At 52.4% G+C, this 23,750-nt stretch overlaps 2 protein-coding genes across 2 annotated transcripts in view; one reads left to right on the forward strand and one right to left on the reverse strand.

Annotated features, from left to right (window-relative positions):
- Window positions 1-1,044: 1,044 nt before the first annotated feature.
- On the reverse strand, window positions 1,045-5,359 carry RBP5 (retinol binding protein 5). Its single transcript, XM_055566094.1, has 4 exons — window positions 5,287-5,359; window positions 4,803-4,981; window positions 1,553-1,654; window positions 1,045-1,098 (listed from the first exon to the last, which is right to left on the reverse strand). The coding sequence occupies exons 1-4, from the start codon at window positions 5,357-5,359 to the stop codon at window positions 1,045-1,047; spliced, it is 408 nt and encodes a 135-aa protein (XP_055422069.1).
- A 1,778-nt stretch (window positions 5,360-7,137) lies between these two features.
- CLSTN3 (calsyntenin 3) overlaps window positions 7,138-23,750 on the forward strand; it is a 29,863-nt gene continuing 13,250 nt past the window's right edge. The window contains exons 1-12 of the mRNA XM_055569481.1: window positions 7,138-7,439; window positions 9,824-9,946; window positions 10,408-10,603; window positions 12,040-12,248; window positions 12,505-12,654; window positions 13,120-13,305; window positions 14,445-14,726; window positions 15,519-15,631; window positions 18,718-18,880; window positions 19,749-19,805; window positions 20,494-20,651; window positions 20,776-20,924. Coding sequence (XP_055425456.1) covers window positions 7,376-7,439; window positions 9,824-9,946; window positions 10,408-10,603; window positions 12,040-12,248; window positions 12,505-12,654; window positions 13,120-13,305; window positions 14,445-14,726; window positions 15,519-15,631; window positions 18,718-18,880; window positions 19,749-19,805; window positions 20,494-20,651; window positions 20,776-20,924 — 1,850 coding nt within the window. The 5' untranslated portion in view covers window positions 7,138-7,375. The remainder of the gene's footprint in view (window positions 7,440-9,823; window positions 9,947-10,407; window positions 10,604-12,039; window positions 12,249-12,504; window positions 12,655-13,119; window positions 13,306-14,444; window positions 14,727-15,518; window positions 15,632-18,717; window positions 18,881-19,748; window positions 19,806-20,493; window positions 20,652-20,775; window positions 20,925-23,750) is intronic.

A 23,750-nucleotide genomic window follows, 5' to 3' on the forward strand; every position in this document is an offset into this window, starting at 1 on the left:
GCTGCATATGAAAGGAATGCTTTCAGTAAGCCCAGGCTCTCGCATCTTCCCATACATAGAAAAGCGCTAAATTCCTTAACTTGAGATATCTGGTTTTCCTTAATTAACAATAATCTTTTGATGTTCAGACTACCTGCCCCTTGTTGCAAAACTTCTACATAACCTGAATGACAACCCCCACACCCCAACAGTTCTCAGGGTCACCTGAGATGCTGTCTTTTGGGTCTGAAGTCTTAAGAATTCTCACCAAATAAAACATAACTCTGAACTTTCAGGTTGTGACTATTTTTAAGTGGACACCTTCATCTGTTTCCCTTTTCAGTCCTTTTTGACCCTCTTGTTGCCTGTCCTTCCCAAAGCAGACATGGAGACCAGCTCACTATTTAGAAACTTTCCTCCTCCCCTGGCACCAGATAAAGGTCTCACCCTGACCCATTCCTCTTCCCCAACATGTAGGATGCAAGTATATGATTGGCAAGGCTCATTAGGTGTCAGTCAACATGTCTGTTGAACTCTGTGTGGCTGGGGCCATGCCTTGGGCCTGGTTCTATTCAGCCCAGGGAATTTCTCAAGAAGAAGGACAAGGAACTGGACAAGAGCCCCAGTAGCTCCTGCTTAGATTCTTGAGAGTCCAGTCACTCTCAAAAGCTCCACCAGGATGGAGTTTCCACTAATGCTCCAGTACATGAAGCTGAGTGCTTTCTTAGATGGAAAATAAGAGGCCAAATGAATGAAAGAGAGTGGAAGTCCGTTATTCTCAAAGGCCCTTTCCCTTTGCGTGTTTCTCTCATCCAGGAGGCAGACCTTGAGCTGGATATGAGGTCACTATCGGGCAGTGGAATGTGAGAAGGAAAGGACTTTGGCCCAGGGGCTGCAAGTTATAGATTAACATGGTGCGGGGGAGGGGGACGCAGAGGCAGGGTGAGTGGACTGGGACAAGGACTGCTGACCTGGGACCATCTGGGCTTGAAGGGGACACAGGCAAGAGGAATCTGGGGACTCATGTGGTCCAGGAGGGGAGGGGGGCCCTCAGCTCCTCTCCGGCTATTTGACCTTCCTGAAGACACACTGGCACACTGCATCTCGTGCGGTCACTTCCTGGGGGCAGAGTAGGAATAATAAGGACAGAGAAGATTCTTACCAGCCACTCCCCTTTCTCAGTTTCTTGACCTCCACTGAATCCTTCAGGATACATCAGCTGGAGTGTTTGATATATGGGGAACTGTAACCTTTTTCCAAACCCTCAACTTTCCATCCCAGAGGAAGGAAGGGATCTGGTCAGGGAGCTGAAGTGGCTAAGTCTCCATGTCTCCGGTCATGATTTATGGACACGCATCTGACCTGCAGCCAGGGCCCACCATGGCCACTTGACTTCTTCCCCTCTCCACTCTTCCCAGGGCTCCCATGTTCCTTCCTTCCTTGCCTTCTTTGGCAGGGGGCGGGCTGGAGTAGTAGACTTACCTGATTTGGGCAAGGGAATGGGTCCTAGCTGGAGGCCCCCCTCCCAGACACACCCTCATGCATCTCCTCTCCCAGTCCCCACCCCGCTCACCTGATATAACATCTCTTCCTCCAGCCAGAGTCGCCAGCCCCGGTTAGGGACCTCTCCTTTCTGCACACAAACCAGCTGCTCCTCTTCCCAGGTGACTATGGTCTATGGAGAAAGCAGGAATAAAGGAAGACTGGGGGGGGTGTTGTAGGGTACCCCAAATGCATCGCCTTACTCTGCTGGGCTGCCCCCACGCCCTGCATCACAGCAGACACTGTCTTGCTCCAGCCCCTTCCTTCTGAGTGACTCAGCAAAACTCCCGTCCCCTCCCACTCCTAAAGGCCACTGGAAGGGGCCCCACACTGTGTGACAGTGCCCATTTGGGTAGAGGGGGATGAAGCAGGATAATCCCGGGGTTGGGGGAGATGAAATTGGGGGTTGGGTGATGAAGAATGGAGAATTTGTCCTCTGATACTTCTGGCTGACCTGGAGGAGACTTTGGGAAAGAAGGGAGATTGGTTGGGAGACAACCGGGGAATCTCTTTTCTCCTCTTTCTCAGTCTCAAGGGCAGCTGCAATGTCCTTGAGAATGAAGGGTCAACTCCCCAAATCAGAGCTGAGTGGACCAGAGCTAGGCATTCCAAGCAGCGTTATTTGGACCCTCAATAGTCTATGTGTGTGCTTAGTTGCTCAGTCATTTCCGATTCTTTGTGACCCCATGGGCTGTAGCCCGCCAGGCTCCTCTGTCCTTGGGACTTTTCAGGCAGGACTACTGGAGTGGGTTGCCATTTCCTCCTCCAGGGGATCTTCCCAACCCATGGATCGAAAGCCCATCTCTTGTGTCTCCTGCTTTGGCAGGTGGATTCTTTATCACTAGTGCCACCTGGGAAACCCCAATAGGATAGGCCCTACCCAAACCAGGAGTTCAGAATCTTATGCGTGTTTGTTTTTTGGTTCTTTTTTTTTTTTTTTTTTGCCATACCACATGGCTTGTAGGATCTTAGTTCCCCAACAAGGGATGGAACCCAGGCCCTCAGCAGTGAAAGCTCAGAGTCCTAACCACTGGACCGCCTGGGAATTTCCAAGGAGCTCAGAATCTTGATCGGTTAGAGGAGAGGTCAGTAGGTATTATATCTGTGATACCAACAAGACTGTTGGTGATGGGAGCAGAGAGGGAAGAGCTGAGTCTTCAAGGAAAGAAGTTAATTAGATTGGAGATAATGGGAACTTTCTAGCAAGAAAAGAAACAGAGGTAAGGAAGACGAATAGATAGTTTTGAGGGGGCTCTAGCCTAGTGTTTTTGTGGGGAGGCCCTTGGATGCTACGTGGAGCATGTGAACCTTACCTGGAACATAGCAGGTTGTCTGAAAGGGTTTAAGTCAGGGAGTGACATGGTCACTTTTACATTTTAAAAGTACTGTGGTTATGGTAGGCAGAGTGGATTAGAGGAGAGTCAAGAATGGGAACCATTTTGGGGCACCAGATGAGAAATGAGGGCCTGAAATAAGGTGGTGTTAGAAAAGCTAGGAAGAAACAGATGACAGCCGTGTAAACAACTGATGCTCAATAGAAATGTAGTGAGTCCTAAATGCTAGCCACATATATAATTTTAGAAATTTCTAGTAGCCACATTAGAAAAGCAAAAAGAAACAGGTGAAATTAATTTTAGTATTATATTTTATTCAACCTAAAATATTATAATTTTATTACATGTAATATTATATTATATATATATTTCAACCTAAAATATTATAATATTTCAGCATGTAATCAATATACAATTTCTGAGGTGTCTTATACTCTTGTTTGGTATTATCTTAAAAATCCAGTGTGTATTTCATACTGATAGCACATGTCAAATTTGGACCAGTTACATTTCAAATATCTTTATATGGTTAGTAGCTGCCATATTGGACAGCACAGAACAGTTATAAAGGCTTCTTGACTAATTACATGTGGTGCACATGTGCACGCATGTGTGTGTGTGTGTGTGTGTGTGTATACACGCATGTGTTGGGAACACAGGGGTAAGGGAACATAAGGCAATAACTGTGACTCCCAGGCTTTGTTCCTGCTGGTTGTTGCCATTGATGGAGACAGTAAATATAAAGGCAGGAAGAGGTCTGTGTAGGAAGATAATGACTTTGGCTTTGACCTTGGGGCATCCAGATGGAAACATTTTGCAGGCAGATGAAACTTGGCCATGGAGCTCAGGTGGCACCTCTGACTGGAGAGTTTGTGTCTAGAGCAGTTTGTAGATTTCATTGAACACATGGGTGTATATGCTTTAGCCCATGGATAGTACACAGACAAGAGGGAGAAAGTCAAGACAAGATACTAGGGGATTGCAGCACTATTTGCAATAGCTAGGAAATAGAAGAAACGTAGATGGCCATCAACAGATGAATGGATAAGGAAGTTGTGGTACATATACACAATGGGATATGACTCCACTATAAAAAGGAACACATTTGAGTCAGTTCTAATGAGGTGGATGAACCTAGAACTTGTTATACAGAGTCAAGTAAGTCAGAAAGAGAAACACAAATATCGCATATTAATGCATATATAGAGAACCTAGAAAGATAGTACTGATGATCCTACTTGCAAGGCAGCAAAGGAGACACAGAGATTTTGGACACAGTGGGGGAAGGAGATGGTAGGATGATTTGAGAGAATAGCATTGAAATATATATATTGCCATAAGTAAAATAGATAGCCAGTGGGAGTTTAATGTGTGATGAAGGGAACCCAAAGCAAGTGCTCTGTGACAATCTAAAGGGGTGGGATGGTGAGGGAGGTGGGAAAGGGGCTCAAGAGGGAGGAGACATGTTTACCTAATGTCAATTCATGTTGATGTATGGCAAAAACCATCACAATATTGTAAAGTAATTATCCTCTAATTTTAAAAAAAGATACTAGGGGAAAATCTCAGTTTAAGGGATTAATAGGGGAATGAGGGTCTGCAGAGGAGGTCAAAAGGAACACGAAAGAAGCAGAAAGGACCGCCTAGGAGCGGAGTTACAGAGGTTGAGAGAAGGGACTGTGGTGTCCACAGGGTCACAGGCTAGAGGGTGAGCACAGGCTTGCTCATTGGCCTGAGGGTCACCTGTTCCTGTTGCCCTTTTGGCTGGTGCTCAGAGTGGGCAGAGGAGACGCTGGAGAGAGTCAGGGGTTGGTGGGTGACATCCCGGGGCAGGCTACTGTGGTCATCATTTTATCTTGCTGTGACAGGTCATTTTATTTCACCCCCAGTTGTTAAGAGCCCCCATGCCCATCCACAGCCCCTTCCCACAGGCCTGAGAAAAGACACCTGGCATTTTCGTCCATCCACGGTCCTCAGGTCCTCCTCAAACTCCACTCCCACCTCGAATTCCAGAACATAGTTTCGGAAGGTGCTGAGGGTTTTCACTGTCATGTGGTTGCCCCGCTGGTCAATCTCCTTGTCCGGCTTGAGCAGCAGGGCGATCTTCCGCAGAGCCATGTTGACATCTGTGGGGACCGTCTCTGAGCAAGGGTCTGAGTGAGGGTCCTTTTAGCGGGCCGGGGGCTTCCCCACCCACATCAGCAGCCCAGGGCTGGGAGCATCCCCTTGCCTGGGTCTAGGACTGTGGATTTACTCCCTCCTAGCAATGTCCCTGGCTAGTAAAGGGACCCAAGTCAGGTGCCAGCACCCCCTACCCCCTGCCTGTCTATAATGTCCAGACCCCAGCATCACCCCCTCCTCAATGGATTGGAGGCAGGAAGGGGGAGGGGAGGAGGGGAGTGAGAGGGTTGAGAGGGGGCGAGGACATTACTCAGAGCTTGCAGGTAGTTCTCCAAGTTCTTCTGGGAGACGAAGCGGTAGTAGCCGGTGAGGTTGGGAGGCATGGTCCAGGCTGGCCAAGGTGGAAGTCAAGATTTCAGGAGAATGTAAGAGACTGGGGGAGGATGAAGCGGGTGTCGTCTGACAGGTGGGGCTGGGAGTCTCCCAGCCAGGCTCTGCACACACTGAGGCAGCCTGTGTAAGGTCCTAGCTACCAGGGTTTTTATAGCGCTGGGGGCCCTGCTGCAATAAGAGCTCCTGCCAGACTTCCTCTCCCCTTCCCCCACGATGAGCGTGAGGCTGGTGTCCACAGCCCCAGAGATGGGCAGGGGACTTGGCAAGGCTGTGCTTGACCTCGGCTTTTCCTGAGGAAGGAACCTGGACCAGGACTGGGGGCTGTCAGTCAGGTAACACTTGAGCCTTTCCGAAGGTCAGTTTTGGCTTCCAGCCCAAGTGTGGAAGGCTTGGGAACTGTCCGGAGAACTCCGGAGCAGACTCCCCGGGGAGGGAGCCGACCTTACTGCATGGCGGGGAGGGACCTTTCGGACTCACCCAAGGATGAGTTCTAGCAATGTCTCACCAGGGATTCCAAAAGGTATGAAGGGGAAGAAGAGGTGGGGAAAGAAGTGCAGACAGCCAACTGGCCAGGAGCCCCAGTGAAGAAAATCCTCCTGCGCTGGCCCCCACAGCTTCGTCGCACAGCTCTGCTGAGCTGGGGCCCCGACGCTGGAGCTCAGGACCCTGTCCTGCAGGACCGTGAGGAGGGAAGCAGAAAAACTGCAGAGGGGGCTGTCTGAGTTGCTGAGTTCAAAGTCTGGAGCAGAAGGTGAGGGAGGAGTTTGGCTGGCTGTTCTGGAGAATTCTACACTCTTTGGCTTGGGACCCAGGGATTTCCCCTCTCCCTCTGGAGTCGTGGATGGCACCATCAGCTACCCTCATTGCACAGTCCATGCTTCCCAGATGTGTTCCTTTGGAGGCTGAGGTGGTGTGCTCTCGCCTTACCCTCCCCTCTCCCCACCACACTACACCGCACTCTTCTCTGCCTCTCAGACCTACCAACTTTTCTGGCTTCTGAACCAACTAGGCTGGTTTGGGTCAACATGGTTTAAGATGAGAAATTTGGGGAGAGGGAGGCAGGCAGGGTAGACAGCAGGAAAAAATTCCACCTGGTGGTGAACTGTCCCGACAGGTGCCTGGGGGTGAGTGGGGGAGGTGGGGCACAGACATCTCGCTTTTCCTCGGGTCCTAGAGCTCGGTCCACCGACTTGCTGACCACCCCCTGGATTCCTCAGAGACTGGGGGCTGGGACCTGAAAGGCTAGCATCTCTGGGGCTCAGGTTGTGGGTTTTACTTGGCGGTTCCCAGGAGGCACCCAGCAGGGTCCTGCTGATGGAATGGGCTGTGAAAAGAGGTTAATGCAGAGTTGGTGGTGGTGGTGGTGGTGGTGGGGTGACGTGGATACTTGTCCCTCCTCGCCTCCTTCAGATCTCCGTTTGACGTCTCCTCTTCCCACCCCCGGGCTTCTAGCTGCGCGATCCTCTCCCTGTCCCTCTTTTCCCCCACCTCCTCTACGGCTTTCCAGCTTCCTCCCCAGCCCCCGCAGTTCCCTTGCTCCCCTAAATTGCAGTCAGGGGAAAAAGCCCTAACAAGTCCTCCCGCCCCTGCTCCCCAGTCCCATTGGCTCCCTCCCGCCCTGCAGCACCTGGCCCCCCCAGCCACCCGATTGGCCAGCGGCCCCATCAATCCTCGCCTGGCCGTGCTGACGTCATCCTGCAGTAGAGGGGATGGGGTGGGAATGAGAGAGAGAGAGAGAGAGAGAGAGAGTGAGGACGCCCGGCTCCAGAAGGAAGGAGCAGCAGCCACTGCCGGTTCCCCCCTGCCCAGCCGCCCAGGTTGGGGTCTGCCCGGGTCTGCCCCATGGACTAGGTTGGGCGGCAGGCTCCTTTCCATCTCTGCCCTGCTCTCTGCCCTCTCCCCTCCCCTCTTCGGAGAGCCCCTGCATCCCTTGCCCAAGGTGGAACAAGCAGGGCTCCAGGCTCTGGGGGCGAGCAATCGGGGCCCTGCCCTGCCAACAACACGCCATGACCCCCTTGCTGTTTCCCCTCTTGCTGGCCTCCCTGATCCCCTCCAGCTTCTGTAACAAAGGTGAGTGTGGTGGTGGGGGGGTGGGGGCACAGAGGGAGGGGGTCTCAGGCCCCGCGATGTGGGGGTCGAGGCGGGCAGGCGCCCTTTAAGGCTCCCTGGGACACGACAGGTGGTTCTTCGCACCATCCCCCTTCCCATCCATTTTCTCAGACCTGTCCCCTTCTCTTCTCGCTGGCATCCCCAGAACCTCTCTCTGGTCCCTCCTCTCTGGTCCGTCTCTACCCATGTGCTTCTCTTGCTCCCAGGTTGGTCCCCATTACCATCCTGGGGTCTGTATCTCCTCCCCCACTCCCCCCGCCACCATTGCTCCCTGCTGGAGCGATCTCGGGTCTCAGAAGGACCTGTCCCTGAGGGGGGTGATGGACCTCTCTGGGCGGGTCCCCGTTTCACGGGGTGTGCCGGCGCTGAGGGTGTGTGGCCACATCCATCTGATCCCTCTCCATCTCATCCCGGGGAGGAACTGTTCCCACAGTTCAGCAATTCGGAGCACGTATGTGTTGGCGTGTTCCTCTGCATCCATCCCCTTCCGCCTGCATACACGGCTGGGCTGAGGGTTACCAGAGCTGCCCTCTCTGGCAGACGGCTGATAAATTTAGCTGGGTGAGGCTGTTAGAGGGGCCAGGAGAGAGGGAGGGGGTGAGGGCCAAGGGTTTAGGTAGGTGAAGACAGCAGGAAAGGGCAGAGGTGGGTGTGTGTGTGGGGGGGGGGCGGGCGGTGCTAAAGAGTGGGGAGAGGGGAAGGGAGAAGGAGAAGGGAGGTGAAGCGCGGGAGGGGATGAGCAGGGGATGGACCAGGGTCAAGGTGGAGGCAAAGGAGAGGGAGAGAAATCGGGAAGAACAGGTGAGGAGAGGGCGAGGGGAAGAGCTCAGGAGGGAGGAGGTAGGGAGTACAGGAGTCAGTGAGAGGAGATGGACACAAGGAGAGAGTTTAGGGGTCAAGAGGAAGGAAGTGGGAAGACCCAGGGAGAGGGTGCAGGGCGAGGGGTGGTGGTGAGCTGTGTGAAGCCTCTCCATCTTCAGCTCGGTCTCTGACCTCAGTGGGCTTCTTAGCCTCCCAACACATCCTGTGCTGCCTTTTAGGCATCATCTGTGGCTTTCTCCTCTGCTCCTAGAGAACGGGGTTGTGGTGGTCCTCAGCGAGGAAGGGGCAGGCATACCAGATACCAGAAGACTTTGGGGGTGTCACTGGAGGAAAGAATGGAACTCAGGATTTCTCGCTCACCATGACAAGCTGGGGATGAGTGTCCTTTGGGTGATTCAGTTTCTCTCTGATGATAAGTCTTCAGGTCTCAATGATGGGCCCTTGTGGATGTGCTTTGGGAGCTTGGTGCTTTGGCCTGATGGGATTCGATAGAGCAGGCAGTGGAAGTTGGGGTTGGGGGTGATGTAGAGGGGGATGGAGCCCACTGAGCCTTCCCCAGAGCCCCTCAGTGGCTAGTGGGCACTTGGTCCTGGGAGGAGATGGAATTGAGTTGAGTCTGGTAGTGGTTGAGGAGACATGGAGGCTGAGTGGGTTGCACTCCTGTCATGGATTGGCCGGTGGTTGAAGGGAACAGGGGTGGGATAGGTGAGAATTAGGATTCAGCCGTGACTCTATAAGAAGGGGGTTCAGGGTGTGTGGGGTTTGGTGGCCTTCTGGGGGACATAGGAGTCAGCTGGTTATGATTATGAGTGTGTTCTTCTGGGTGTGAGGGCGAGAAGCAGGGAGGGGATTTGTCGAATTTCTAGGCCAGTTCGATAATCCCTGAGGATGCCAGTTCTGCTGGGCCCCGTAGTTTGGCATTGATTCCTCTGCTCCATCCCTGCCCCTCTCTGTCCCCCTCCCTCTGTCCTATATATCTCCCTTCTTCCTTCTCTCCTCTTTCCTGTCCTCTGGGAGAATGGCCTTAGGATGGGGCTTAGCCAGGAAAAGAAGGGAACAGGACCAAAATGGGGTGGTGGTCATGGTGGAGAAGATCAACAACCAGGACCTCAGGAAACATCTAGTCTTCTTTTCCTAATCTCCACTCTGCCCTTAATCTATCCCTTCCCTTTCCCAGGGCCCTCTAATGGCCCATTGCTGCTCCCTGGAGGCCCAACGTCCACACCCCAGCACTTGAAATGCCTAAGAAAAGTCTCCATCCTCTGACCAGCTTTCCCAGGGGAGATGGCAGGACCTCTTCCTCCCCACAGGGCAGGCTGTTGCCATGGAAACTGTCTATCCAGTGACCTCTGACTCCTTTCATGGCTGATTTCTTGCCCTCAGCCCTTCCCGCTGCGGGCGCTTCTGCAGGGGCTGAAGAGGGTGGTGAGCCTGGCGTGTGCTGTCTAGGTCAACAAGGGTTGTGTGGCTGTGGAGGGCCAGCTCACAGGTGCTTCCTCTGCTCTCCCTGGGGGTGGGGTCAGCCAACAAGCACAAGCCATGGATTGAGGCAGAATACCAAGGCATCGTCATGGAGAATGACAACACGGTCCTGCTGAACCCACCGCTCTTTGCCTTGGACAAGGATGCTCCCTTGCGCTATGCAGGTAAGTTGGGCTGGGGCAGGGCAGGGTGGGTGGGACAGAGAGAAGTGGGCGGGAGGGCAGGGGCAAGGGAGGAGGGGGGAGGTCCTGGGAGGGAGAGCAGTGAGGACTTGGGCAAAGTGGAAGACTGAGGCTCCAGGAGGGAACCCGGCGATGGTGAAGAGCAGTGGCACAGTAAAGTGAGTCAGAGGAGGATGTGGGCAGGCAGGGGTTAACACATCCAGATTTTGCCAGCTCTCAGAGCTGGTGGCTCAGAGGTTGTGCTCAGGGAACCTGGGATTGGAGTGAATGTTGGATAATTGATGCTTTTCCATGTGCAAGAAAAAAGACTGGGTCTGGGAGGAGAGGTGAAGTGGGGGCCTGGGGGGAGGTTGGCGAGCGATGGAAGGAGACCCTGGAAGTGGTGCAGGAACCTCATCCTTGTCCCCCCCCCGCCCCCCCACCCCACTCCTGCCCCCGGCCAGGTGAGATTTGTGGCTTCCGGCTCCATGGGTCCGGGGTGCCCTTTGAGGCCGTGATCCTGGACAAAGCGACAGGAGAAGGGCTGATCCGGGCCAAGGAGCCGGTGGACTGCGAGGCCCAGAAGGAGCACACCTTCACCATCCAGGCCTACGACTGCGGCGAGGGCCCAGACGGGGCCAACACCAAGAAGTCCCACAAGTGAGGACGCCCTGCCCCTGCCCTTGCCCTCTGCTGCAGGTCCCCCCGCCACGACCAGGCCCCTTACTTCCCTCTGTCCTCACCATCTTGACGATCTATCCCCTCCCCTCTCTGTTCATGGGGTTTAGGAGCCTTCAGCCAAGGGGGACAGGAGCATGTGGTGAAGCTCAGTGGGACCAGTCTGGGCTCTGTTTCTTTTGACCGTGGACAGCTTAGTCTTTCTGGATTTGCTTTCGCTTGTCTGTAAAATGGAGCAATGATGATGCCTGCTTCTTAAGGTCACTGTGAAGATGAAAGGAGATGGTTTGTGTCAAAAGCAGGCACCACAGTGCCTGCCAGTTGGGAGAGGATCCAATACACAGAGACAGGATGCTAAGAGAGTGAGGAGGAGGATGGCACTTCAGTACACACCTGGATTCCTTCCCACTGCCCGGCACCTGTGTGTACCACACTCACACACAGAATGTGCACTATGCACATGCACAGCAGTGGGTGAGAGTGGGCAGGAAGGAGGCTGGGACTCGGGACTCCTACCTCTGTCTGCTCCCAGCTCACTTCTCACTTGAGAATGGTGGGAAGGTGGGCGGTCTTGTCTCCCGGGCCACTGAGAGGCGCTGGATATAAACTGCTTTACGTGATGACTCAATTTCCCATTTGGAGATAGGACCTTTGCCTCTGGGCTTTGGGTGCCTGAATCTGGGCTGGGGGCAAGGCTCAGCATGAAGGGTTTAGCCCCACCCCCAGCTCCTCTGCTTGCCCCATGGGGGTCGGAGTGGGGAGAGGCCACAGCTCACTGCACACATCAGATGACTTGAGACTTTGGTACAAAAACACTTCCCTGAATATGTGTGTGTGCTCAGTTGCTCAGTTGTGGCCGGCTCTGCGACTTCATGCACTGTAGCCCCCCAGGCTCCTCTGTCTGTGGGGTTCTCCAGGCAAGAATACTGGAGTGGGTTGCCATGCCCTTCTCCAGGGGATCTTCCAGACCTAGGGATCGAATCTGTGTCTCCTGCTTCTCCTGCATTGCAGGCAGATTCTTTACTGCTTAGCCACTGGGGAAGCCACTTCCCTGAATATGGTTGGTTTTATTTTGGCTTTTACTCTGCATCTGCCTTGATTGGACCTGATTTCATGAAAAAACAACCTGCCGGATTCAGAATCCTGTCTCATGCATCTTGCCATCCTATCCTTTAATATTCTGTACAGAAGTCATCAAAACCAGCCACCGATGGCCCCCAGGGTCATTTTCACCCTGTACATCAGTCACCCTTTCTCCTGAGGTTCCTCTCCCTTTGTGGTACCTGGTACCCCTGAATGGGGGACGGATGAACGTGACCAGGCTCTGGGTCACACTGGTTCCATCTCCTTGGCTTCTGGTGTGGACTCCCATCTGTGGCTGACCCTTCCTTCTTCTCTTCTTGCTCTGGCACCTGCAGGGCCACCGTACATGTGCGGGTCAACGACGTGAACGAGTTTGCCCCAGTGTTTGTGGAGCGGCTGTACCGCGCGGCAGTGACCGAGGGGAAGCTGTATGACCGCATCCTTCGGGTGGAGGCCATTGATGGCGACTGCTCCCCCCAGTACAGCCAGATCTGCTATTACGAGATCCTCACGCCCAACACCCCCTTCCTCATTGACAATGACGGTGAGTCCAGCCCCTGCCACCCCAGCTGCTCAGCCCTGGGCGCTCACATCCTTTGTGATGCCCCGGGGCTGCGCCCTCCACTTGTTCTGTCCCTCACCTCCTCATTCCTCATCCTGCTTCCCAGACATGGAACTTCTTTCCCCAGATTCTTTCCTGCCTGCTTCCTGCTGCCTAATTCACCTACCCTAAAGTTAGCTCCTGAGTCCTCCCCCAGACTTCCTCTAGTGCCCCTGATCCTCTCTGTCCCCCACCCCAGGGAACATTGAGAACACGGAGAAGCTACAGTACAGTGGTGAGAAGCTCTACAAGTTCACGGTGACGGCTTATGACTGTGGGAAGAAGAGGGCGGCGGATGATGCCGAGGTGGAGATCCAGGTGAAGCCCACCTGTAAACCCAGCTGGCAAGGTGAGGAACTATGCTTTGGGGCCCATGATTCATCCTTCACCTTGGTTTCCTTCTTCCTCCCTTCTGACAACCACAGGGGCCAGTCTAGGAGCTCGGGAGGGATATATGGGGGGCCACCTGATGCGAAGAGTTGACTTATTGGAAAAGGCCCTGATGCTGGGAAAGATTGAGGGCAGGAGGAGGAGGGGATGACAGAAGATGAGATGGTTGGATGGCATCATCAATTCAATGGATATGAACTTGGGCAAACTCCGGGGGATGGTGAGGGACAGGGAAGCCTGGGGTGCTACAGTCCATGGGGGTGGACACGACTAAGCAACTGAATGACAACATTTGGGGGGCAGACTTGTAGCTGTCTCCCCTGGCTGGCCATTTTCAGAGGAACCCAAGACCATCAGCAGAATGGGTAGGAGGGGCTGCCTTAACCGACTCTGCTCCACTGCCTGCTCCCTCTCACCCCTGCAGGCTGGAACAAAAGGATTGAATATGCGCCAGGCGCTGGAAGCTTGGCTCTGTTCCCTGGTATCCGCCTGGAGACCTGTGATGAACCTCTCTGGAACATTCAGGCCACCATAGAGCTGCAGACCAGCCATGTGGCCAAGGGCTGTGACCGTGACAACTACTCAGAGCGTGCACTGCGGAAACTCTGCGGTGGGTGTGATTCCCTGTGGCCCTCCCCCCATCCTCCCTGCCTGTGCCCATCACCCATTCCCCCAGCCTTTTCCTGACCCTCCTCTACCTCTCTTAGGAATCTGTCTTGGGACTTCCCTAGCAGTGCAGTGGTTACGACTACATGCTTTTCATTGCAGAGGGTGCAGGTTCAATCCCTGGTTGGGGAACTAAGATCTTGCAAGTCATGCCGTGCCACCAAAAGTAAAAAGAACCTGTTTTACATCTTCCTTTGCCCATCCATAAGTGGAGTGAAAGTTGCTCAGTTGTGTCCAACTCTTTGCGACCCCATGGACTTTACAGTCCATGGAATTCTCCAGGCCAGAATACTGAGTGGGTAACCTTTCCCTTCTCCAAGGATCCTCCCAACCCAGGGATCGAACCCAGGTCTCCTGCAGGGCAGGAGGATTCTTTACTAGCTGAGTCACAAGGGAAGCCCAAGAATACTGGAATGGGTAGCCTATCCCTTCTCCAGCAGATCTTTCTGACCCAGAAATCAAACTGGGGTCTCCTGCATTGCAGGCGGATTCTTTACCAACTGAGCTATTAGGGAAGCCCATCCATAGATGTATATATATCAGAGCTTCCCAGGGAGCACTAGTGGTAAAGAGCCCACCTGCCAATGCAGGAGACATAAAAGAGACTCATGTTCGATCCCTGGGTGGGGAAGATCCCCTGGAGGAGGGCACGGCAACCCACTTCAGTATTCTTGCCTGGAGAATCCCATGGACAGAGGAGCCTGGTGGGCTGCAGTCCATGGGGTTGCAAAGAGTTGGATACGACTGAAGCGACTTAGCATAGCACACAGAGACGTCTATATCTATGGGGGTTGTGGCGTGTGGTTGTCTCTTGTGGCCCAAAGAGCACATAAACATGTGGTTGGCAAAGATGCATGATTATGGCCCAAGAAAATCACCAGATACAATACGGAACAATGGCAGGGAGTGATGACGAGCTGGAGGAGCTGAGGTCACTGGAGAGCTATTCCTAGCCCTTCCTTTCTAGTCTGAGAGGCCAGAGGAGGTGGTGGAAGTAGCTGTAGGGGGTCTTTTCCTGCCCACATCCCGTCCCCCATCTGCCGCCTCTCGGCTCCGACACCTGTGCTTCTGGGGCTCCTGCAGGCGCGGCCCCTGGGGAGGTGGATCTGCTGCCCATGCCCGGCCCCAATGCCAACTGGACGGCGGGCCTCTCGGTGCACTACAGCCAGGACAGCAGCCTCATCTACTGGTTCAATGGCACCCAGGCGGTGCAGGTGCCCCTGGGGGGAGCTGCAGGGCTGGGCTCCGGGCCCCCGGACAGCCTCAGTGACCACTTTACCCTGTCCTTCTGGATGAAGCATGGTGTCACTCCCAACAAGGGCAAGAAGGAAGAGGAAACCATCGTGTGTAACACTGTCCAGAACGGTGAGCCTTCCTCAGGGCACCCGTCTGAGCATGGGGAGGACTGGCTTTGTGTCCGGCCTCTGTCAGTGTCCAGTTGGTGGCTATGAGTGGGTCATTTCTCTTTCCCTTCGTATGTAAGATAGCAGTGCTGGTTTCACAGTCCCAGAGGATGAGCTGAGATCCTACTGCTCTCTGCGTGATGGAACTGCTCACTGCCCTTCTCACTGTAGCTGCCTGATCGCTTTGCATCCCCTGTGTAGTAGACTGCCCCCTCCCCTGAATCTGCTCCCTGTAAAGCCCCCTATCAAAATGGAAGAGCCAGAGTAATGCTGGGCCCCATTCTTTCCCTTCCACTACCACCCTGGCCTCCTCCTATAAGGGCTCGTGAGCTCCAGCCTCCAGGACCCCCTTCCCTCTATGGCAGGGGGATTCCCCTCTCAGGGGGGCTCAGCCTTGACCTATTCTTTCATTTCTGCCTCTTTTCAGAGCTCATTTCTCTTGATCTGAAAAGGATCACTACCCATGAAGTTTGTATTAACCAAAGGAACAGTAAAGATCTGGGTAGGGACAGGCTGGTCACTGTCTCCCCTCAGCCAATCAGAGTGCCTGAGAAAAACCCAACACTGGACTCTGTGTGTATGTGTGTGAGTCTCAGAGAGAGGGAGAGAGAGTGACAGATCCTGAAGAATTAGAGAGAGACAGAGAGAACCTGAAGGAATAAAGATAATCCAGGGAGCCCTCCCTTCTGGCACTTTGAATCTGTTCTTGCCTCCAGTGCTGTGTTTGACTCCTGTCCCCATCCTCTGCCCCCAGAGGACGGCTTCTCTCACTACTCACTGACTGTCCACGGCTGCAGAATTGCCTTCCTCTACTGGCCTCTACTTGAGAGTGCCCGGCCAGTCAAATTCCTCTGGAAGCTGGAGCAGGTGAGGCTGGAGCAAGGCTCCTGGGAAAGCTGGGTGGGTGTAACTTGCTTTCACGGGAGGAGGTCCTAGGGCAGGGCTGGGCATTTTCTGGGTTGCCCTGTGCCCCTTTTTTCAGTCTCCACTTTCAGTTCCTGACTATTCTTACATCCCTCTGCCCTCTGCCCCAGCTCCATTCTCTGGTTCTCTTTTCCCAAGGCTCGTCTCCTGCAGAAAGCACTCCTGGGTTGAAAGCAAATAGGGAACAAATTACTACTAGCACCAAACCAACCAACCATCCATCTCGCTTGTTTTATTTCATCTCTTTTTTATCTGGAAACTTAGCAGTGTGGATCCCAAACTCTCAAGCAGTTAGCATGTTGTAATCAAGGAAATAAGTAACCTAGGGTACGCAGATTGGGTTTTGGGCTTCCCTAGTGGCTCAGATGGTAAAGAATCTGCCTGCAATGCAGGAGACCTGGGTTTGATCCCTGGTTTGGGAAGATCCCTTGGAGAAGGGAACAGCTATCCATTCCGATATTCTTGCCTGGAAAATTCCACAGGCAGAGGAGCCTGGCAGGCTACAGTCCATGGCGCTGCAAAGAGTCAGACACAACTGACCAATTGAACACATATATGTACATAAATTCTCACTATTATTCATGATTATGAGGGATAAATAAAATGAGCAAAAAAAGAAAAAAGAAAAATCTTTTGAGCTAACAGTTGCAGCCTCTTCTTTATTCATCTCCAAGCTGACCACAGGGACCATAGGGACTAATTGAGTTTCCATCTCCTTCTGTTTTTCTTGTAAGCCCTGGTGGAGTGGCTGAGTAAGCAAATGGCTGAAAAAAGGCAGGAAGTGGAAGAGAGAGAAAGGGGAATGAAAACCCACAAACTCAATAATTGAGGGCTACCTACAAAAGCTTCTGTTTTCTGTGGCATTCTTTTAAAGAGATAGTCTGCCATCTGCTTCTTCTTGATCTTTCCCCCACATTGCTAATATTGGTAACATTCCTCTTCCTATTTTTATTTTATTTATCCTTATTTATTCAACAAAGATTTAGTAAATACAAGTACTCTGCCATTCTGCTAGGTTATGGGGATACAATGCGACCTAAGATGGAACGAAATCTCTGCCTTCATTGAGTTTACATTTTAGCTGGGGAGATAGATTTTTAAAAGTAAGAAGACATGTAGTAAGAGCTTCCATGGTGGCTTAGATGGTTAAGAATCCACCTGCAATGCAGGAGACCCAGGTTCGATCCCTAGGTTGGGAAGACCCCTTGGAGAAAGGAATGGCTACCCACTCCAGTATTCTGGCCTGGAAAACTCTATGGACAGGGAAGCCTGGTGGGCTACAGTCCATGGGGTCGTAAAGAGTCAGACATGACTGAACAACTAACGCTTTTGCTTTTCAGACATAATAAAAATGATAAGTTGCGCTAATGCTCTGAAAGAAGCAAGGAACTGAGGTAGAGAATAGGAGGCAAGCAGAGGGGAAGTCATCTCAGACTGGATGTTCAGGGAAGGCCTGATGGAAGCGAAATGTAAGCTCATCCTGAAGAATCCAGGCAGAGGGAAGAGCAGATGCAAAGGTCCTGAGGCAGAAAAGTGTCCAGCATGTTCCAAGCATGGGAAGAGGGCCAGGCAGTTAGAGCACAGTGAAAAGGGCAGACACCGGATTTGAGGCTGGTGAGTTGGGCAGGGATCAGGTGTACAATGGACTTTGTTAGCTAAAGTCGTTTGGATTTTGTGCTATGAGAGATGGGAAGTCTTTTGAAAGGTTTATAGCCGGGATGTGGCCTGATCAGACTCACATGTTAAGAAGATCCTTTTGTATATGTATAACTACTTTACTTTGCTGTACACCTGAAACTGGGGCTTCACTGGTGGCTCAGTGATAAGGAGCCTGCCTACCAGTGCAGGAGACGTGGGTCCAATCCCTGGGTGGGGAAGAACCCCTGGAGAAGGAAATGGCAACCCTCTACATTATTCCTGCCTGGAAAATCCCATGGACAGAGCAGACTGAAGGGCTGCAGTCCATGGGTCTGCAAAAGAGGTGGACACGACTTAGCGACTAAATAGCAACATCACCACCTGAAACGAATGCAACATTGTAAACCAACTATTCTCCATATAAAAAAAAGAGTTCTAAATTTTGAAGGTGTTGCTCCACCAAATTTGGGATGTATTTCTCAATTAAAGATAAATTTCTGTTGCAAAAATATTAATAATTTTTCTAATTATGTGTCTGAAAAGATTGGTTACAAGTAATGTATTTAATTTGCAATTAGCTGTGATTTTTCAATAATTGTCATTTATATTTGGGAACGTTTGTGAAGTGAGGAGAATCCAATCTTTTCAAGAATAATGACTTGTTAGTGAAAACTGTTTGACAACATTAAATTTGGTAGTGATTTAAACATTGGAAAAAGGAAGGCAATCCCTTTGGGAACTATGAGAGGAGGATATCAGAGAGAACTGAGTGTAAGTGCTCAGGTGAGGGTGTTGCAACAGTACACACGAAAAAGGTTGGGAGGACTTCCCTGGTGGCCGAGTGGTTAAGACTTTGCCTTCCAGCAGGTTCCATCCCTGGTGGAGAAGCTAACATCCCACATGCCTTGGGGCCAAAAAACCAAAACATAAAACAGAAACAATGTTGTAATAAATTCAATAAAGAGTTTAAAAATGATCTACATAAAAAATAGTCTAAAAAGGAAAAAAAAAAAAAAGAAAGACTGAGGATGGGAATGATGTGTGGACATGGAGACTGAAGAAAACTGCACAGAAACCCATAGCTTTTAGTTCTGCTGGACTCGGGATGGGCAGCACCTGCCAAAGGACACTGGTGCTCCTCTTAGGAATGTTGATGGAGTTAAGGGTTTAGGGAAAGAGTGGAATTTTAGGTAGTTTAGGTATGAGGTTGAGCCTGATCCATTCTGGGCAAGGATTCTTTGAGCTGGGTCTGCAGCAATTCACTGCAAGCCCTGTTGATAGACCAGGGAATATGAAGGACTGTCTCCTGCCCCCCAGGGGATGGGGCAGTGCTGGGGGTTCCTTCCTGGGGATGCAGTAACCAAGGGCTTCCTGCCTTTCCCTGTTCCCAGGTCTGCGATGACGAGTGGCACCACTATGCTTTGAATCTCGAGTTCCCCACGGTCACACTCTATGCAGATGGCATCTCCTTCGACCCCGCCCTCATCCATGACAATGGTCTCATTCACCCGCCTCGAAGGGAGCCTGCGCTCATGATTGGGGCCTGCTGGGCTGGTAAGTCCCCTTGCCTCAACCCCTAGCTTCTCCACGGAGGCACTCATGGTAGAGGTGCCCAGTGGTTGGTGGAGGAGCAAGGGCAGCTTGACCTTATGACCTCGTCTCCCTGAAGTTGGGCAGGGAGGCTGGGAAAGCTCTCCGCTGGAGGAGACCACCGCCCCTCTGGTCTCCTGCCTGCTGGACTAGTCATCCCCTCTGACTCGGCCATCACCAGCGTCTCACTTTCTGTACCTGCAGCTGCTTCATACTTTGATCTGTCCCCGTCATAATTTCACAGACTGTTCCTCTGCTGGAGGAGGAACCCTGCAGACAGTCAGCAACCTTCCAACTTTTAAGCTGTTTCTTTCATTTTTTCCTTCTGGGATGGGGTGTGTGTGTGTGTGTGTGTGTATGCGGTGTGTTTGTGTGTGTGGTGTATGTGTACATGTAGTGTGTGTATGTATGTAGTGCATATGGTTTGTGTGTATAGTGTGTGTGTGGTGTGAATGTAGTGTGTGTGTGGTGTGTCTGTATGTAGTATGTGGTACGTTTGTGTATATGGTGTGTCTAAGTGGTGTGTATGTAGTGTGTGTATGTGGTATGTTTTTGTGTGTGGTGTATGTATGTATGTAATAATGCATGTGGTTTGTAAGGTGTGTGTGTGTGGAGGGGGGGGTACCAGAGCCCTTGTTTCCTCAGCAGCATATTTGGGTTTTGTCTACAACAGAGGCCTGAGATAACCTCAGACAAGACAAAAGAAGGGTTGGGACTCAGTTAGAGGTTCAAGTCCTACATGGGCAGGGGCAGCCCCAGGAAGACCTCCCCAGCCTCTCTGTCAATCTGGCCCCGCATCCCTGAGCTCACTGGCACTCTCTTTCTCCCCTAGAGGAGAAGAACAAAGAGAAGGAAAAGGGAGGTGACAACAGTACGGACGCCACAGCAGGTACTTACGTGTGAGACCCGGAGGCTGAAGAGCTCGCATCTCAGCCTGGCGCTCTGGGCTCCGCATCCGCGCGGTCCTACCCGGCCTTGCGCTTCACTGCCTCGCGCGCCACCGGGGTTACAGCCTCCGAGTGGCGTGGCCAGGCGGAGAGAGTGCAGCCGCATGGAGCCGGCTGGGAGCCGGTGTCCTCTTCTGTCCACAGAGTGACATCCAGGGTTCCTGCGCTGGCTTTATGCGTGGCAGAGCACAGGGGGCAGGAGACGGCCACGCAGCCTGGAGAGCTGGGCATCCCTGAAGCTCCCACGCATCCCTGCCAGCGCCCCCCGCATGCACCGTGGAGACACCCTCACTTACTCTCCTCTTCCGCCTTGGGCCTCTTTCCTCCCTTTGGTCCTGCTTTGCTTCTTCTCTTTATCCTGGAAGCCTTTCTCATTCTGTGGCTTCTATTTTTCGCCTTCCCTCCCTCTCTTCCCCAGTTTTCATTCTGTCTTCTCCCTCTCCCATCTTCCCTTAGCCTCACTTGCCTCTCATCCATCCTTCTTTTAGCCCTACCTGGCTTCTTTCCATCTTCTTTCCCCAGCCTGCTGCTCTTTCTCTGTCTTGTTCTCAGCCTCTTCTACCTGGGGCCTCCTCCGCCCTCTCCTCTGACACCTCTTACCTCCTGTCCACCCCTGTGTTCCTGCCCTAGGAGACCCCTTGCCGATCCACCACTACTTCCACGGCTACCTGGCTGGTTTCAGCGTGCGCTCAGGCCGCCTGGAGAGCCGTGAGGTCATCGAGTGCCTCTATGCATGTCGGGAGGGGCTGGACTATAGGGATTTCGAGAGCCTGGGCAAAGGCATGAAGGTATCGCCCCTTCCTCTGGCCCCCTCCCTCCGGGCATGCTCCCTGCCCCCGCCCCGCCCCACCCCACCCCTTGGCTCCCTTCCTCTCCGTCCTGCTCTCAGCCCTGTCTGTGTCTGGGGCCCAGGTCCACGTGAACCCCTCGCAGTCCCTGCTCACCCTGGAGGGGGATGATGTGGAGACCTTCAACCATGCCCTGCAGCATGTGGCTTACATGAACACTCTGCGCTTTGCCACGCCTGGCGTCAGGCCCCTGCGCCTCACCACTGCTGTCAAGTGAGTGTCTGGTGGGTGGGCAAGTCACAGAACAGAGCCAGACAGTGTCAGAACTCCTTGGCCTTAGATGCCACAGACGGCTAGGCACATAATGCATCCCCTCCCCTCTGGTTTTAGGGATGGGACACTGACCTGCCCAGTTGACACAGCAACGCAGCAAGAAGAGTGTGGACTAGACTCAAATTTTTCAACAATGAGTTCATTACTCTTTCCACTTGTTAGCTCAGATGGTGAAGAATCTGCCTGCAATGCAGGAGACTTGGATTCAATCCCTGGGTCGGGAAAATCACCTGGAGTAGGAAATGGCAACTCACTCCAGTATTCTTGCCTGGAAAATCCCATGGACAGAGGAGCCTGGCGGGCTACAGTCCATGGGGTCATGAAGAGTCATACATGACTGAGCAGCTAACACATACTCTTCCCACCAAAGCACACTTCCAGCATTTAGGAGTTTTAATCTCTATACGTCTGTGCTGACATGTGAGAGGGGACAGAGGAAGGTCCTGGATTGGGCGCTAGGAGTGGTGGTTTGATTGCTCAGTTGTGTCTGACTCCTTTGCAACGCCATGGACTCAACTGCCATGTTCCTCTGTCCATGGGATTTTCCAGGCAAGAATACTGGAGTGGGTTACCATTTCCTTCTCCAAGGGATCTTCCCAACCCAAGGATTGAACCCATGTCTCCTGCATTGGCAGGCGATTCTTCACCACTGACTCACCAAGGAAGCCCTTAAGTATATTAGTTATTTAAGAATACAGATTGATTGAGGGGTCATGAAAACACAAGCATTATAGATACAGAGTTTTTACTTCCTAGCTTTTTTAGTACTGAGAAAGTGCCATCAAGCAGATATACAATAGAATCTAACTCATGGAATTGTGAGAGTAAGTGATACGAGTCCAGATCAAATGCCAGCAGAGTGTCTTTTCTGCACAGTTAATGAAAGTGAAAGTGAAATTGCTCAGTCATGTCTGACTCTTTGTGACCCCATGGACTGTAGCCTACCAAGTTCCTCCGTCCATGGGATTTTCCAGGCAAGAATACTGGAGTGGGTTGCCATTTCCTTCTCCACGAGGTCTTCCCCACCCAGGGATTGAACCCGGGTCTCCCACAATGTAGGCCTACGCTTTACAGTCTGAGCTACCAGGGAAGATTATTACCTGAAGACATTTTCACCACTTATTACCTGAAGGCATTTTCACCCTTTATGCTTGTAGGGAAGTTTTAAGAGCTACTGCCCTCTAGTGGCTGCATCACACAATGCAGGGGTCGGGGTTTCTGGGTTCCCTTCTCCACTGTTCTGCTGCTGCTGCTAAGTCGCTTCAGTCGAGTCCGACTCTGTGCGACCCCATAGACGGCAGCCCACCAGGCTCCCCCGTCCCTGGGATTCTCCAGGCAAGAACACTGGAGTGGGTTGCCATTTCCTTCTCCAATGCATGAAAGTGAAAAGTGAAAATGAAGTCGCTCAGTCGCGACCCCATGGACTGCAGCCCACCAGGCTCCTCTGTCCATGGGATTTTCCAGGCAAGAGTACTGGAGTGGGGTGCCATTGCCTTCTCCGCTCCACTGTTCTGCGTTTGTCCAAAAGCTGTCTGAAGAGAAGCATCTCTGACTTGCCCTTATCCTGGCAGGAACGGGTTTGGAGAGAAGGCTCTGAGCCCCCGAGAGTGATGGGCATGGTTGTCAAGCCTCCCAGTTAAAGCTGTGGAAGACGGGGTGGGTTTGGGGAATTGAGCTACTGGTCCATGGTATGGTCCTGGTGTGGAGCTGAAGGCTATGGGCAGATGAGTTCTCGTGGACAACGATCAGCGCTCAGGATGGGCCCTGCCAGGTTCCAGTGAGAGCTCTAGCTGTTAAAGGGCTCTCAAGGTGCCAAGGGCTTCATCCCTCAGGGACCAAGAACTGATCTTATCTCTTTCATAGGCTTAGGGGCCATGTCAGAGGGAGGGCTCTGTCTTCTGGCTTAGGATGGAGCTTTGCAAGGGGTAGCCCTACAAGGTGGGAGTTGATGCCCTCTTTGTTGACTGGCTCATCTGGATTCCTCTGACCTATTACCTGCCCAGGGAAGAGACTTATCTGAGGGTTGGGAACCTGAGCTCTTCCTTTAGTAGAGGGGAGGGGCCTTCTTCCTTTGTGAGGTGAAGAGGGAGGGAGGTCTCATTTTTCCGTTTCAGGGTTTCCATGTGGTTAGTGCTACACTAACACCTCACTGAGGGGCTTCCCTGGTTGCTCAGCTGGTAAAGAATCCTCTTGTGACCCTGGCTGCATCCTGGGTGGGGCAGATTCCCTGGAGAAGGGATAGGCTACCCACTCCAGTATTCTTGAGCTTCCCTAGTGGCTCAGACAGTAAAGACTCTGCCTGCAATGTGGGAGACCTGGGTTTGATCCCTGGGTTGGGAAGATTCCCTGAAAGAGGACATGGCAACCCACTCCAGTATTCTTGCCTGGAGAATCCCATGGACAGAGGAGCCTGGTGGGCTACAGTCCATGGGTCCAGAATCAGACATGACTGAACACTTTCACATGCAACTGTTCAGTCAATGCAGATTTTCCCTAAGGTTTTTTTTTTTTTTTTTTTAATCTTTCTGGAATTCTTGGAAAGCCCATCTCCTCATGGCATTGACCACTGAACAGATGGGCACCACATCTTTTTCTCTAGCTCTGTTCGCTCTCCCTAGTTATTGAATTTCTACGTGCTTGCTGTAATCTCTGTCTGGGAAGTTCTGCCCACACCTCAAACAAATGAGCTAAAGCTTAATAATGAACTTCAGTGCCTGAACCAGCCCTGCCCCCGAATTTTCTGCCTCTGTGGCGGTGTCTCTGTCC

This window comes from Bubalus kerabau, chromosome 1, assembly GCF_029407905.1.
Source record: "Bubalus kerabau isolate K-KA32 ecotype Philippines breed swamp buffalo chromosome 1, PCC_UOA_SB_1v2, whole genome shotgun sequence".
Taxonomy (NCBI): domain Eukaryota; kingdom Metazoa; phylum Chordata; class Mammalia; order Artiodactyla; family Bovidae; genus Bubalus; species Bubalus kerabau.

Coding starts and splice junctions, on each gene's coding strand:
- RBP5 (XM_055566094.1), bottom strand. CDS start 5,359: ATGCCTCCCAACCTCACCGGCTACTACCGCTTCGTCTCCCAGAAGAAC. Junction 4,982..5,286: donor GAACTACCTGCAAGCTCTGA/GTAATGTCCTCG, acceptor CGGTCCCCACAG/ATGTCAACATGGCTCTGCGG. Junction 1,099..1,552: donor AGGAAGAGATGTTATATCAG/GTGAGCGGGGTG, acceptor CTCTGCCCCCAG/GAAGTGACCGCACGAGATGC.